This window comes from Hydra vulgaris, chromosome 01 (genome assembly GCF_038396675.1).
Source record: "Hydra vulgaris chromosome 01, alternate assembly HydraT2T_AEP".
NCBI classification, from domain to species: Eukaryota; Metazoa; Cnidaria; class Hydrozoa; order Anthoathecata; family Hydridae; genus Hydra; species Hydra vulgaris.
Window position 1 is genome coordinate 8,629,937 of NC_088920.1, and position 18,051 is coordinate 8,647,987.

At 25.4% G+C, this 18,051-nt stretch overlaps 1 protein-coding gene across 2 annotated transcripts in view; it reads left to right on the forward strand.

Moving 5' to 3' along the window:
- LOC136075087 (uncharacterized) overlaps positions 1-18,051 on the forward strand; it is a 59,086-nt gene that overhangs the window by 36,580 nt on the left and 4,455 nt on the right. For both annotated transcript variants that reach the window (XM_065787329.1, XM_065787330.1), the window contains exons 7-8: positions 4,416-4,453; positions 6,392-7,729. In XM_065787329.1, the coding sequence (XP_065643401.1) occupies positions 4,416-4,453; positions 6,392-7,729 (1,376 nt within the window). The remainder of the gene's footprint in view (positions 1-4,415; positions 4,454-6,391; positions 7,730-18,051) is intronic.

Below are 18,051 nucleotides of genomic sequence, written 5' to 3' on the forward strand. Positions count from 1 at the left end.
TTTACAATACGCTTACAATACGATTTTGCAGCAGGCAGAAGTTAGGGAAATTGGTCTGTAGTTTGATGCATCAAGTTTAGATCCTTTCTTGTAAAGCAATGTTATATTAGCTTCCAGCCACGTGGCTGGGACTCGACCTTCACAAATAGATTTTATAAATATGTAGGTAATGGGCACATTCAGAGATGAAGAACATTTGTTGAGGACATGTGGGTGAATGTCGTCTATGCCTGCTGGTTTCTGCAAGTTTAGGTTTGAGAGTAACACTTGTATGTAATTCTCATTAAGTCTATTTAAGACTTACGTCTCATCAATCACAGAAAATGTGCACTTTTCGAATGTTGGCAGCGATTGACTCAAACTTGAAGGAGTAAAAACAGATGAAAAGTAATTGTTAAGGATCGTAGCTAAATGGCTTTTATTAGAAGTAATGTTTCCATTTGACTCTTTCATAGACCTTATTTGATTTTTAACTTTAAGTTTCGTGTTTATATACCTATATATAAGTTTAGGATTTGTCTTGGCTTTTTGGGATATAGATTTTTCAATCGAATGAGTTACAGTTTGTTTTACTTTATTTCAGCTATTATTATATAATTTAGGGTACAGACGCCAGTTTTGGTTTTTGTTTCTATTATAGTTTTTTTTTTATTTTTAATAGCAGAGATTACTTCTTTTGTGATCCAAGGTGTGTGTAAAACAAAATAATTCGATTTGATTCCTGGTATTTGAAGATTACATCCTTCAATATAGATAGATTGGAATACATTATAACATTCATTAATATTTAAATTTTTACAATAATTAACCCAGTCAATATCTTTGAAATACATGTTTAGTTTATCGAAATTACAATTTTTAAAATTTTGTTGAGATGAAGAAAACCGATTTCTAGGAGGGTTTGAAGATTCTACAGCAAAATTCCAAGTTAGAATTAAATGAGCTTGTCCTTTTTTAGTGCACCCCAGTTAAGATTGTCTTTCAAGAGAAAATATATATTGAGATGACTCAGTTAAAATAAGATCTAGAGTGCTAGATGGACCTAATATAGAGTTCAATTGAAAAGTATCAAAATTGACATGCTGTGTTAAATGATTTGAATCAAATGTTTCAATAAAGTCTTCAGCTAGTGAGTTTGTGGTGATTGCTGTGTTGTTATGCCATGTGGTATGGTCAAGGTTAACATCTCCTGCGATAAGAAGACCAGAGTAGTGTTTTTTTTTTTGACCAAATTAGATGCAAAATTTATAAAGGCTTGATTATTTACAAAGTTATTGCTGAGAGGTGAACGGTATATACAGCCAACTAGAATTTTTTCAGTTCCAAGATTAACTGAACACCAAACTTGTTCAGAGTCATTGTTAAGTTCAAGATGTTGTTACTTCATAGCTAATTAGTGTATCAGATATAAAGATGCAGACTCCATCATGAAGATTAATTGTGCGATATAAATGTATATGAATTACCGCAAAACAAGTTGAATTTTATTTTAACTTGTTTTTTATTATTACTATTTTTTATTTTACTATTATTTTATTATTTTACTTTTTTATTTTTATTTTACTATTTCTATTGTTTATTTTCTTTTACTTTTTTTATATTAACTAATTAAATTTAATATTGCATTTTTAAAAATATGATTTTGATTTAAACAAATATATTTCTTTTCTTGAAATTTGTGTAAATGAATTAAAATATGTAAATTTTTTAAAATATTTCTTAAATTTTTAATTCAAGCTTTGCAAATTAGGGATTAACAAATAAAAAATTAGGTTATTTATTTACTTTATTTATTAAAAGTTTATTTTTATGCTTTTTTTATTTAAAGTGAGGTTTGGTTTATTTAAATTTTGAGTGAAAAAAAAGAATATTTAGGAAGGAAAACCAAAAAAACAATAAAAACGATAAAAATTAGCTAATTTTTTTTTTAAGAATAAATAAAATTTAAAAATTAAAATTTAGTAAAATTTTCCAATAAATTTTAAAAATAAAAGTTAAACCCAAGCATTATCTTAAAAATATATTTAATTTTAAATATATTTTTACTTCTAATATTAAATATATTTTTTTAAATCAGAATTAAATTATATACTTTATAAAGCAAAATTAAATTATATATATGTTTTTTTTCATTAGAATAAAATTATAAATTTTTATTAGATATCAGAATTGAGTTATATAATTACGATCTTTGCTTCAAGCCTAAAGTGTTTGCATTTTACACGTGAAAAAATCAATCACGACAATAAAAATTTAAAAAAATTAAAATGAAATAATATAAAACAAAGATAAGTTAAAGTTAAATTTTTTTTGTTTTGTTTTTTTATTCATTTTCTAAGGAATTGTCACTAGAACTAAGAGCATCGACCAATGCAGACATTTCTTCTTCTAAACTTAACTCTAATATCTCTGGTTCGGATATTTCTTCATCAGAAACATCAGATAAACTATACTCTACTTCTGAAACCTCACTCAACTCCTCGTTTTTATCAAATATATAATTTTCTATTTCCTTGTGAGTAAATATTCGCTTTTTCGTTAATGATTTTTGCACTGAAAAAACTTGCTTGTCTGCCATATTTAAAATAAAAGTGAACATGTGCAAAAGTAAATTATTGAATGAAAAGCTTATTAATTATGCAGTAATAAATTTTGTGACGATTAGAAGTATATAATTACTCATAAAAAGAAATAAATTATGAGGAGATACACTAAAACGTTATATTACAGTGTGGACATTTAGGAACCACTTTTAGTTTGCGTAATATTACAGCATGGACGTTTAGAAACCACTTTGGATGTGCGTATTATTATGGCATGGACTGTTAAAGGGTTAAAATTAGTAAGCGACCGGGGCTATGTCTGGGGCTAGGTTTGATAACACATAGCCGTGACCGGGACCGGGTTTATGACCAGGGCTGCATTAATATTTATAGATTCTATAAAAATGTTATTTTTAATCAAAATTTATGATATGAGTTATAATTAAAAACAATACTTTTATAGAATCTATCAATATTAATGCAGGCACGGTCAAAAACCCGGCCGGGGCTTCATTAAAATTAATAGATCCTATAAAATATTGTTTTTAAATAAAATTCATGTTATAAATTTTAATTAAAAGTAACATTTTTATAGGATCTATCAATATTAATGCAGCCCTGATCATAAACCCGGTCACGGCTATGTGTTATCAACCTAGCTCCGGCCATAGCCCCAGTCGCTTACTAGTTAAAATAAAATATCATAATATAAAACAAAGATAAGTTAAAGTTAAATTTTTTTTATTATTGATATTATTAAGCTGCAGTTGTTTCGTTAAATTGCCAATGAAAAAAGAAGTAAAAAACATATTTTTTGGCATACAACAACTTGCTTTTTAATTTTTTATAAAGTGGAGTATATCAAATATTTAGTATGTTTTAAATACCCCGTTTAAAAACTGGATGACAAATATGTAGTTTTCCATTTCCAGTATATGCTTTATAAAACTATGAAAATGCATTAACATTGCTAGAATGGTTATTGGTAGAAACAGCTCTTATTTTAAATTTAGATTGCATAAGGTAATTACATTATATTCATCATACGGTAATTACATATATATTCATCAATTTCTTTTTCTAAACAAAAACCTGTTATTTAAACTTTAGTAAAGGTTTCACAATGAATAAATTAAAGAATCAATTTAGTGTAGCCCTACAATCACAAAAACAACTTCTTTATAAAGATTATTTTCTTAATCTTCGCCTAATTGTTTACCACTTTGATACTGGGCTGCCCACAAGAAGCATGCAATCGCTTAGTACACAATCTGTATCAACAAAAAATAATTGTTAACTTACTACTGTTTATTTATTTGTAATTTTCATGAAACCATTTAGTTAAAGAAATATGATTATTAAACAATAAAAAATTAAGAATTTATTAACAGCTATTGGCTCAAAAAATATTCTAAATAAAACTAATAAATATTCTAAATAAAACTAATAAATATTCTAAATAAAACTAATAAATATTCTAAATAAAACTAATAAATATTCTAAATAAAACTAATAAATATTCTAAATAAAACTAATAAATATTCTAAATAAAACTAATAAATATTCTAAATAAAACTAATAAATATTCTAAATAAAGTGAAAAACTGTTAATGCACTTTTTGATTGTGTAATCATTAATAACACTTCAATATAGAAATATAGAAATTATGCATACTGGTAAAATCTACTGTTTACATTTGTAAAAGATATACAAAAATGTACATTTTGTACAAAATATAAAGTTTTACATGCCCAGTTTACTAATAATTAAATATTTTATAAACATATACAATAAATATTTTTGTCCTTATTATTACCTTTATGTAATCATGATTGCTTGTCAAGAATTATTTTACATAATAATTTGTTTAGATACGAAACTATGGCTTCTAATCTGTCTTATCAAAATGGTGAGAATTTATTTTTGAGATATCTTAAAATAACTGTAAAACAAATTCTACATAGTTTAAAATTAAATAAAGAAGAAAAACTAAACTTTACTGCCATTTTTTTTTGTGCCCCTTTCCACTATAAAAACCAAATCAAGGTGGTGGCAACCGACAATATTTCTATTTTTGTTAAGAAATTACTTATAAAAGGTTGCACCCTTCAAAAGGGTCAATAGGCAGGGTCAAGGGTCACCATTTATAAACCAAAGCAGCCATTATGTTGTGTTTATAAGGCTATAATTTCCAAACTGTCATACTTGGAAGTCTGAAATTTTAAGTTTAACCTAAATAATTTATGTGAGGATATATCAAGTACCAGTAAATCAGAGATGCTTGACTAAAATAAGTTTTTGAGGAGGAATCTTTAATTCTGTCTTTTGATATCGCTTTAATGTTTTTAATGTCAGATTAATCTTATGATACCTTTGATTTCTTATTATAAGCTTTGATAGTTTAATATTCTTAAGTTTTTAAAATTGACTTTATATAAATATAACATTTTTGCAAGTAATTACTATAGTGAATTTTAATTCAGAAGTTTGTTAAAAACATTAATCCAAAGTAAGATATTAACAAATAATGTATCATTTTAAAAAAATCTTACAGAAAGATTGGCTAAAGATTAGATTAAGTTATTCATTTTTCAGTGAGAAATTCTAAAGTTTAGTACGAATTTTTATTAAAAAATTTTAAAGATATTTTAGTAAAAAAAAAAAGGTTTTTATAATAATAACTTTAATTAGTTATAATTAAAAAGTTTTCAAACAATTTCTTTCAAACTGCTTGAGTATAAAATGATAACAAATAAAAAACTTTGTCAAATATAATAAAATCAACTCAAAGTAAAATTTTGGTTTATAGTATCTTCAATCTTAACAACTACCAATAAAAATCAATTTCATAAAAATTAATAATATTTATAATATTTATCAGAATTTTTATGTTAAGAAATTTTTGAACTTGATAATTTAATAAGAAAATTAAAAAAAAAAAAGGTATTAAAACGAACAGACAAAGTTGTTTAACTTAAGGTAGCTTTTTTTCTTTTTTATCTTGTTTTTGTTTTAAACCTAAAATTAATTTAAATCTAAAGCTAAAAAGGCTTTTTTTTTTTTTTTGTTATTGTGAAACTTGGTAAACGCTATTGTGCAAAGAAAAAAGTTGAGTAAGAGCCTTTAGTATAAAGATTTTTTGAAGTGAATAGATTAACAAATTTCAATTTTAAAGTGTTTTTTAGAAGACTTGAAATAATTTTATTTAAGAAGTTTGTTAAAAGTAATAACATAAAACTTGAGCAAAAGTTTTTTCAGGCAGAATAACAAATAAAAGGTTTGTCAAATATAACAACGTTGACTCTAAATAAAGAGTTCATTAAAAGTAACTTCAATCTTGAATCAATAAAAATCATTTCACAAAAAGTTAGGTTCATTAAATTTATCAGAAATTTTGTGTCAAGTGAAATGTATGCGGTAGTGGTTTAGTGGTAGTGCACTCACTTCATAAGCAAGAGATTTCAAGTTCAATCCCCTTTATGTCCCTGGTAGTACAGCACTCAACTTGTTTCTCTGTACATCCGCCTTGTTCGTCAAGGTTCGTGTTTTGGAGTTATAGAGTTGAGAGAGAGTTATAAACACAATTAAAACCACAAAGTAGTTAAAACCACAAAGTAGTTAAAACCACAAAGTAGCCTTCTTGTCTTAAGTAGCTTTCTTAGCCTTAAGGAGGTGAATTTACATAAAAAAAGTATAGTTTTATAAATATTTTTATTTTTACATAAAAATATATATAACATATGCAATATAATATATATAATAGTATATAAAATTATAGTAATTATTATTGTTATGATCATAGATGTTAGCAAAATCATGATTTTACTAGAATTTTTGTTTTATTTAGATTTGTCAAGGTCGTCTGCTGAACTTAAAAAGTTTTATCTAGAATATTACGGAAAAATTGGTGAACTTCAACCGTTACTAAAAATATCTGCAAATTTTTCAATACATAATTATTTTGATCTAAATACTCAAACAAGTATTTTGATAAATGAGAATTTTGATTTTAGTGTTGAACAAAATAAACTTTTTAATAACCAAATGAGTTATACACCAATTACATATAGTGAAATATTCACAAAAGAAAAATCAGTAATATTAATATCTGGAATAGCTGGTATTGGGAAAACATGGTTGCTTAAAAAATGTTTGCTTGATTGGTCAAATGGTTTAATTTGGAAAAATGTTGAACTTGTGTTTTATTTGGAATGCAGGAGACTCAATCAATATCCAAATATTTCTAACATTAATGAATTACTAAATGTTTTATACAAAGATATCATGAATAGCTTCAATATTAATAGTCATACTGCAATGTTTATAGTTGATGGATTAGATGAGTTTAAATATTTCAATGAGTTATTAAATCCAAGTTTGACGTTTTATCCAATTGTTAATGCTTTAGCAGAAATTACAAAATACAAACATGTAGTTGCTGGTAGAGTTTATGCAATAGATCATTACCAAAGTCTATCTACAAAACATAGTGATAAGTTAATCATTCAAATAATGGGGTTTAATGAAAATAAAATAAATAACTATATAGAAAATCATGTTGTGGAAGAAAAAAAAGAAGTTGTAAAAACAACTTTAAAGGAGTCAATTGCAAAAGCCATGGCATCTGTTCCGTTTTATTTATCTTTAATGTGTAAAATTATTAGTGATTCAAAAAAAATCGATTCAAATTCTTTCTTAACAATGACAGATTTGTATGTAAATATTTTTTTTTACTGTATGCAAAAACACATCAAAAACAATAAATTAGTAGATGAGGTAATGGAAGACAGTTCTAATAAAAAATATATTTTGGTTATTTGTAAAATTGCATATAAATTGTTAGTTGAAAATAAAATATTTTTTTCCAAAGAAGAAGTTCAAGCTTTTTATAGTGACTTTGATAAAAATGAAGGTAATTTTTTTGGATTTATAGAAAAGATTAAAACAGAAATAGGTTGTTATTATCAATTTGCACATTTGACAATAGTGGAGTTTTGTGCATCTGTTTATGCTTATAATTGTTTAAGTTGTGATGAGATTATGGGCAATAAAAAACTGAAGAGCTGCATATCAATGGTTTGTGGATTAACCAATAAAAACCAAAACAGTTTATTAAAGTTTCTTGCTTACCTGAATCCTTTAAAAAAATCAAGTAAAGAATCTTCACTTTTGTGTTCCATTTTGGGTAAGTTCTAAAACGCTGTTGCATTATTGTGAGCTTATTTTAGATAATCATTCAGGTGTTCATTAAGATATTTATTTTTAATAAAATATTTATTTTTACAAGGTATTGAATAGTATAATATATTATTTTATATTTGATATGTTTCTGAATATTAAGGCAAGTTGTCTAAAAAAATTCAATTAACTATTCTTTATCTAATATGACGCAAAAAAATTAAATTCATTGTGTGATCATTGCTCGTTTTGTAAATGCTGAAGGTGGTTATGTGGTTTTGGTTACGTTTAGACAGGATTTTTTTTGTGCATGTTTTTTTTTTTTAATTTAGAGTTGATTAAAATATTTTTCTTTAGGAAACAAAACATAATTTAATGTTTTGTATTTGAGTATGACATATAGTTATTTAAAAAACATTGTTTTCAAGATAAATTTATGCCTTTACAAGATAAATTTATAAATTTACTTTAAGAATTCTTTTCTTTGCATTAAATTACTTTTGCATGAAGTTTGTGCTTATAATTTTTTAAAATAACTTCCTCACAAATTTAGCTAGAATTATTCGATTAATTCTATCGTAATGAAGTGCTAAATTGCCCACTAAGGATAAATGTTGTGAGCATAAGGGCCAGTTGCTTCTTGCAGAAACATGTTTTTAGTAATTTTTTCTGCTGAGTGCACCATCTGTAAACTTTATGGTGCTAATGATTTTGTCATTTGTTTCAACTTTAACATGATTTGCAAATCATTAGTTTACAGAACATTGTTAGTGTTGATAAAACAGTTATGTGTTATTCCCTATGACCTTTTGCTAGTCAGATTAAATAAGGTTTATTAATTTTCTTATTGGCATAATGGTTATTCTCAAATTTATTATATGTTTATATTTGACTTTTTGCTGGTAAAAGACTTTTTAAGACTAGTATAGTATAAGTTACATTATATAAGTTAGATTTATTGGAAAGGTGATAAAGGAAAAGGTTAAATCTCTCTTGCTAACCTCACTTGAGCTTAAAAGATTCACTAATGTCCACTGATAAAATCAAGTGTAAAATTTTTGGTATTTGTTTTATTAGACTTTGATGATGGGCTGTGAAAAATATAAATTCTTTCAGAACTAAAAATACAAGGGCAACATAATTTGATCAACTTTTTATTACAGTATATCTGAGCATAATTAATGATCAATGCAAAAAGACAATAAAGGTCAAATGTAGTGTTTTTGTTTTTTAATGCTTTGATGTTTTGTTAAAGACATTATAAGTAATGTTTTGTAAAATTTTTATAGTTGATGTTGTATACAATTGTAATAATACCATTTCATAATGAAATTGTAATAAATGTAAAGATTTTTTTAAGTTTTTTTAATTTTTAGTTGTAACTGTTTTTGTATATATGCTTTATAAGTCTCTAGAAATCCTTCTGATGGAATACCCTGAAAAAGTTCTTTTAGGATAACACAAACCAATATATATATATATATATATATATATATATATATATATATATATATATATATATATATATATATATATATATATATATAATTGTTGTTTAAAGTCGAAAAATTGTTTAAAGATTTAAATTTAACATGCAAAATACACCATTATACAAACATAAACAATATATATATATATATATATATATATATATATATATATATATATATATATATATATATATATATATATATATATATATATATATATATATATATATATATATATATATATATGTATGTATATATATAGATATATATATATATATATATATATATATATATATATATATATATATTGTTTTTGTTTGTATAATGGTGTATTTTGTATGTTAAATTTAAATCTTTAAACAATTTTTCGACTTTAAACAACAATTGTGTCTTGAAGAAATATTACAGTTCTTATTGTCACAAAAAATAAAATTGAAAATAAATACCCAAAAAAAAAAATTTTTTCTTGTGAAACTATATATTTGTTTTCTTCATTTTTTATTTTGCTCCTAAAAAGTATTATTTTATTTATTAGGTTTCTTTTATTATTTTACTTGTTGTAAATAACTTACCTTGTATTTTTAAATAACTTTATGTGCAATACTAGGTTATAAGACTGAAGATGAACATCTAAAGTATGGTAAGACATGCGGTTGAACTCGCATCATTCTAAGTTTAGTCGTGGAAGTAATTGTGTGCATATATATATTTTTTAAATCACTTCTTCACAAATAGAGCTAGCACTATTTGTAAAATTCCATCATAATGTTGTGCACAATTGCGCAAAACAAACACTGTTTTTATATAATTTGATTATAACCCCACAATGGCAACCAGTATGTTTTACTATACTTAAATGTTTCCTATACTTTGTAAAAGTTAACAAGAACAAAATAAAACACATTCCCAGTTTTTTTTTATTAAAAAAGCTTGTTTATTATAAACAAAAATATCAGAGTAGGGTTTACCTTTTGATATTTTTATTAGTAAAAGTAAAATGGGTACTTTTCCAAGATGTAAAATAATACATTAGCTAAGAGCCTAATAGTATACATGCAGGTGTGAGCATGCGTCCTTATTGTGTTGAACATCTAAGAGTCTAAGTCTTGATCTTGATCTTGTGAAAATTGTTGTTTTTAGTCTTGTTTATCTTTAAAAAGCCATAACTGTGCAGAATAATGTAATATAGTCTCTTAACTTTGCCGACATAACAGTACATACTCTGCAAGAAAATTATAAAAAATTTTTGTGTTGCTCCTCACGAGACTCAAATTAACAATAAAGTCAAAGGTGTATTTGCTGATCATTTTACCCTGAAACTAGGATATAAGATTAAAAACAACAATCTCATCAGCATCCAGCATCAAAAATGACTAAAGTCAACAGAGGTTTTTATTTGTTCTATAATTATTCTGTTATTGCTTTTTATTTTTCCTAAAAATGTTTTCAGTATTAATCTTTTTTAGTTGTAGTTATTTTAGTTTGATTTTCAGCAGCTTTTGTAGAAAAAGGTAAATGAAGACAAATTTTTACTTTTAATTACTTTAGCCTTTAAATGAAATCTTCTGCAGTTAAGATCTCATATTTTTGCTTAAATGGAATAGAAAGGAATGTTTTTCTCTTATTTTTCTGTCTCCTTTCTTCCCATATGTGTTTATTCATGTTTTGACAGTAGTTTTTTTTTTTTTTTTTGCAGATCTGTCATAAGGCCAGCCAATTTTTGTACAATGCTCAATTTTAACAACAAAGAATTCTTTAACTTTTGGTAATATTGCAGTTCTTTTTCTATCAAACTCTGATGTTTTATCTTCTTTAGCATTGATTTTCTCAGAGCTTTTTTATTTTTTGTGCATTATTACCTTCTGCCTTTTTATTTGCAGCCTACCTTAACTTCTTTTTATTGTATGTCATTTCTGGGTTATTTTTTATTTAAGTTTTTGGCATCATAGTAATATAATTTAGGCCCCAAAACAAATTGGCATTGATTACCAATTTTACCCCAGAAGAAATAAATTTTAATAGTTTTTTTAATGGTAGACAGAACAACAAATACTTTCTATGAATTTTCTGGCAAGTTTTTGTTTTTGTTAATTATACAGAAAATTGGTCCTTTTTTTCATATGTCCATGTTTATATATATATATATATATATATATATATATATATATATATATATATATATATATATATATATATATATATTTATATATATTTCGTGTAAATATATGTCACATATATATATACATATATATATATATATATATATATATATATATATATATATATGTGATATATATTTATACGATTTATAATACATTAATATCTTCCACAACATAAATTATATATAATTATATTGTAAACATATATCTAATTGAAGAGTATATTTATTTAGTGGTGGAGCGCTTGCCTCATAAGCAAGAGGTTCCGAGTACGATCCCTACCACTTTCCTGGTAGTACAGCACTTAACTTTGTCAAGGTTTGTGTTTCGGAGTTATAGAGTTAAGAGGCACTTTACTTGCCTACTCGACATTGGGAAGGTGAATTAACATTACAGAAAAAAAATTTTTGTGCATTACAAATATTATCTTTTTTAAAACTTTTTTTTTTTTTTTTGCAGCCTTATTCATGAACAGGGATGTTTTCCTCATGAACAGGCATGTTTTTGTAGTGTAAAAATTCGAATAAAATCAGTTGTAATCATAAAATGTAAGTTGTAACACAGTTACAGCTTACTCGCAACTAAATGCATGTTGTAATCATGAAATCGTATTACTTTATTTCAAGCAAAATGTTAATTTAAAATGAGTTATATGCAAAAAGGTAATATACATATTTGTTTCACATGTTGAGGAAATAAAAAAAGCTCAGGCTGACAAAATCAACTCAAAATTTGTACTTCTTTGCTACCAAAACAAACTAATGTTTGTGTTCTATGGTTTATAATCATACGTGCATAAATTAGGGATGTAACAGTGGCTAAATGAAATTTGGTTATTTCTTAAAAAGAAAAAAAACTAAATTTACTTAAATTTGTTACTTATAAAACAGGAATTATGAAAAATAAAAAAATAAAAATGGTAGTACTCCTAAGTGTTTAATACACAAAAGTTGGTGTTTAATAACTTTTGGAAATTTTTACCACCCACCCAGAGCTAATTAAGGCCCCCTCCCCCACTTTATTAAACTTTACATGTTATGAACAAAGAAACTGTATATTAAATCTCAAATTTAATCTCAAAATTAAATCTCAAAATTATAAACTATAAACTCACTTATAGGAAAAAAAAAATCCCACTCACCTTTCTGTTAAGACTACTTTTTCCTGCCCTTTCTTCCTTTCCTATCTCCCCTCATTTATTAAATCTTAAAAAAATTCCCATCCACCCCACATTGCATTAAGCCCCTGAGAGTAACTTAACAGTAATGAACTGGAAAACCATTAACCATATCAAATCGTTCCTTTAGTTATTGCTGACTTGCTTTTTCTGTTTCCTTAGTAGTTTAAAATATCCGACCTTAAACATTTATTGAAATTTAACCTGGGATTACTTGAATTATAAAAGTGAAGATGTAGAGGCTCCGTTTTTTTTTGTTTTTTTTTTATCTTATATAATATTTTAGTTAGAGTTAGCACAATGAATGCGGTCTTTTCTAAAAGAGAAATAAAAACCATTGTCAAATGTACATTATTAGTGGATAAATTTAAATGAGTAAGTTTAGAATCATAATTAGACTTTTTTATTTAATGTTTCTTAATATATTATTAAATTTTTATACTATACTAAGCAAATTTTGACTAAATTAATTTAGTGAATAATAAAGATTTATTTTTTTATTGACCAGTGGCCACCAATTGATTGAGACAAGTATTGATGAAACACATCAACATTTCATAAAGTTGTTTGCTTTCACTTTCTGCATTTCATTATTTTATCACTCTTTACATTATACGCACCATAACATGTTTGATATGATGGGCCAATTATTATTTTATTTAATTTAGCATTTAGGTATAAGTTTATAAAATTTAAAAGTTATTTTTATTATATATAGTTTAATTAAATTATTATATATAAATTATAAAAAAATTATAAATTATTTAAAAATATAAATTTAATATATTAAGTCTAAAAAGCTTTTATTTTTTTATCTTTAAATTATTTTTTATATACAAATTAAAATGTAATAATCATTAGAATATCATAACATATATAAACAATCTACCTCTATTTTTTTCTTTACCTAAAATTATTGTGAAGAAAATAGTTCTTACAGAAATAGTCTTTACATATCTATTTTGTCCCGGTGTCTGGTGTCCAGAAGCTCTAAACTTGTTTAGTTGACTTATGATCTGCGAAAAGAAAAAATTCATATGATTTTATGATTTAGAACTTATTGTTTTTAAGCCCAAAGTCCCGAGGTCCTTACCGTCATTATACCTAAGGACTCCGGGTTTAAAAACTAAAATTTTAAATATTTTTCTATTAGTAGCCCATAAGCTTTTATATTTTTTTAGAGCTCCTGGATTCTAAAAACTAGAAAAAAGTAATCTTGTTGTGACTTTCGAACCGGAGTCCTTTTTGACACTCCGCATCCCTGAGTAAAATTTAATAAACAGGGGGAGGAGGTCTTAGTAAGCTCCAGGTGGGTAGGAAAATTTTCCGAAAATTATTAACTTCTGAGTATTAAGCACTTAGGAGTATCACCTTTTTTTGCCTTTCATTTTTTATTATTGTTTATGTTTCATAAATGTTTTATAACTAACAAATTAAGTAAATTTGACCATCTTTTTTTTTGTTTACGAAAAGACCTCTTTCCAATTCTTTGTAAGAACTTTAAGTAAACTATTCAGGGCAACATTTTCAAGGCAAAGTTTGAATAGTTATATCTTTGAAACTATTTGGATTTAAATGATAAAATTTTGGAAATATTCATACCTTATTAAAATCTTTGAGTGGTGTAAATATCACCAAAATCTGCGACTTAGGGTGGCATGCTCTGGATGTTTCTACATGGAATCGCTCTCATGTTATGAGGGCAATTTTATGGATGTTATGACCTCTTGTTATGGCGGTAATTAAATGCATGAGGGCATTAAACTACCACCCAAATCGTTCTAGAATAAATCAAGGTGTGTCAGTCCATCTGCTCTGCTGTTTGTAGGCTGCGGTTTGTAGTTCTGCAGTTTTGCATCCCTTTTTTTATAGGCTGATCAAAAGAATTTTGGTATTTTTTTGGTCAGCTTATGCTTCCATTATCTGCTAAATAAAACAAGACAGGTCTTGGTCAAAAATATCTTTTTCTAAATTATGCCTTTTCTGTGTTAATGTGTTTGCAGATCTGAAAAATGATTTGTCACAAAGTAAGCCAGATTTTAGCTCACCTTGTGACAGATCTAAAATAAATTTTTTGTTTATGTTATAAATTTATCTTTGTAAATGATTGGATGCCCTTACCTTAAATAGTTCATCTTAAAACTAACAATTCAAAACTAACTTAAACAATGTTTTGTTATAGAAAGAAAATAAAGTTACTGATCTATTAAATATAATGCTACTAAAATATTTTATAACTAAGTAGAGAATAGATTAAATTTCACTTGATATTTATTCTTATATTTTCGTGATAATAATGATTGTATAAATAATTTTTATTGTGTAAAATATTACTCAATTTCCAAGTTGCTTACTATTTATACTGATTTTAAAATCACAAGACAGATTCTTTTATATGTTTTTTAGTGATGTTATTTTTACTTTAGATTTTTTTAAAACGCTTTTTTGTTCATTTACAAAATATATGGTTTTATTTTTTATGCACCAAAATTCAATTTGATGAAATCTATTTATAAATTGTGGACCTTTTTAAAGTAAAGCAATTATTTTGATTTTTTTTTTTTTTTTGTTTCTCTCAAGCAGAGATAAATACCTTTATAAAGATATTTTGTTTTTAAATTAACTTGTGTTAAATTAACTTTGCCTTAAGCAGACCTTAATTTGTGTCTAAGAATTTATACTTATGTTTTGCATACTCATATTTTGAAAAACTATTCTTATCATTTTTCGGCAATTAAAACAAAAGATGTCTTTAATTAGATACGATTAGTTCATTAATTCAATTAGTGAAGCAATTTGTGGACCATGAAATTAGTTTGGATATAAATTCTCATCCAATTTAAATTTATAGAGGATGCAAAGCAAAATCATACTTTTGAACAGAATTGTAAGGCCTTCAGTAAAGTTGTTGCTATACTGATAGCCTAACTAGACGATTCATCGTTTGAATGATCGTCATCGAAATGAAAAGTTAAGAAGGATTAAACAAGAAGGCACTGCCCTTGTGCTATATGCTCTATCAAACAAGGAAAGATAGATCCATTTTTGTTTTTATTTATTTTTTGTATTTGAAGATCAAAGCTTTAAAATACTATTATTCTAAAGTTAGTGAATTTTTATACTTTTTATGCAAAAAAAAATTTTTTTTGTTAAACTCGTGAAAGTTATGGTTTAAAACCGATATAAATAAGAAACATCAAGAAAACGATAAATACAAATATTATATATATAATATTTATATATATATATATATATATATATATATATATATATATATATATATATATATATATATATATATACATACATGTATATATATATATATATATATATATATATATATATATATATATATATATATATATATATATATATATATATATTGTTTATTTATCTTGTTACGTTTTTATAATAAGAAATATTTTATGAATATATAACTTTATATTCGGTTCACTTTATATTCTGTACTTTTGCTGTTGTTATAATGTAAAATTATATATCGCAATATAAATTTCCGCATATACAGGAATTATTTTCATTGTGAAAAACTGAACATAGCTAAAGTTTCATGTTTTTTTATCGCCATTCGACCCCTGGCGGGATCGCGACCCACAGGTTGAGAACCACTGTACTAAAGTAACTAATAATAATTTACAAACTGTAAATTTTGTTTTGAAAGAAAACGCGTTTCGCTTATTTTTTGTTCCTTTAAAATTATGTTAATGACGTCAGAAAAAATAACATTTACTTTAATCTATCTTTAATTTTTTATTTTCGTTTTATTTATTTCACATCAATAAAATTAATAGTTTGTTTAAGGTGACTATACGTACGCGTTTAGCGCGTGCAGTAAGCGTTTGACGGTGGTTTTGCGCGTTTGGGGTTTATACGCGTTTGTGTACGCGTTTATATATTAAAAAAAAGTAAATAAAATTCTTTCAAAAAATATTTTTTGAATAATTGAATTTTCTATAATATAGTTTAAAAAAATGAAAAAAAATTCCATTATTAAAACTTAACTATAAAACACGAAACTAAATAAATGAAATTCCCGTAGAGTTTAAAAAAAAAAGTTTTTAAAATTCCCATTTGAAAAAAAAAAAAATTACTTCGAAAGATTTTTCAACCTCGACGAAGAAAATGCGCTCTTTTTACACAAATTTTGCTTCCCTTGTAATGTCTTTTTTCTCTAATTGTTGTAAATAACGCCTTGCGATTTATTTTAATAAGAAGTTTTTAGAAATAAGTGTTCATAAAAAAGTAGTTTAAGGTTTTTGTAACTATTTTTACATTAAATTCAAAAAGTGAATAGGAAGAAGAGAAGGTTTTAATTTTTATTAACATTTAATTTTAATTTAAAAAAATGCTTCCTTTCTTAACGCAAAGCAAAAGCTTCAAATGTACTATTTGTCAAAGCCTATTTGACATTAGTAGTCGTTGACGGTGAAGATCATCGCAAATCTATCAAACACAAATTAACATTGGGTGCTTCTATATCGTCAAACAAAAATCACAAAGTTGATGAAAAGTCAGCTTTGGTCAAAATGAAAAACTATTAACCATTCAAGAAGGAACAATTGCATTCCACACAATCATAGCTTTAGAAGTGCTGATTGTACATCAAAGCTAATTAAGAAATTTTAAAGTCCAAGATTTGCTTGTGCACATACAAAATGTGAAGCAATAATTGTAAACGTGTTCAAGAGTTGAAACTAACTAAGAAAATGCTTTATTAAAAGCATCATATATGTCAATTCTTTCTGATGCATCAAACCGCAAGGATGTTAAAATGTATCCAATAAACACTGCATCTGGTTGTTTATCTATTGATATTTATTTACCGTTTTGCTGTTTGAGTTTCTAGTTTAGAACATTTCTGCGATGAGGCCAGTGTGGAATATCAAAAATTGCTTGGGTTCTAAAAAATTCGTTGGTTGGCCTTACTTCTACCTATCGAAAAAGTGCTTAAGTTAAATCAGCCACTAAGATCATACCTATTAAGCTTGTAAAATTGTCCGAGACTTTTATTTAACTTTTTCAATAACGAAATGGGTGATATAGTATTGTTTTTTGTTCAGAGTCAAGCCTATGTTTTTTATAACACGGTAAAAAAAAATTAGAAAGATGATATTTCTGCTGCTGAAGTTGCCGTAGTATTAAAAGGTTTGAAAGACCAGATAAAATCTAGAAAAGAAGAAAAATTTCTATCTTTCATGGTATGACAGCATTTGCAAATTACCAAAGAAAGTAGTCATCATTGAAAAACCGATTTCTGAAAGAAGTAGACATTTTTGGAGTGTCTGGCTAGATATATATATTTATCTAGCCAGACGATATATAGACGAGTGGACGCGTGACTTTAATCAGGTTGAAGTTTTTAAATGGTCTTTACTTAACTGTAAAGTTAAATGGATTAAAATTATTGAAACTATAACTTTTTTGAAAAAATCAACAGAAATCATATTCGATGACAATGAACTGTTTAACGAAATTCGGAGAACTA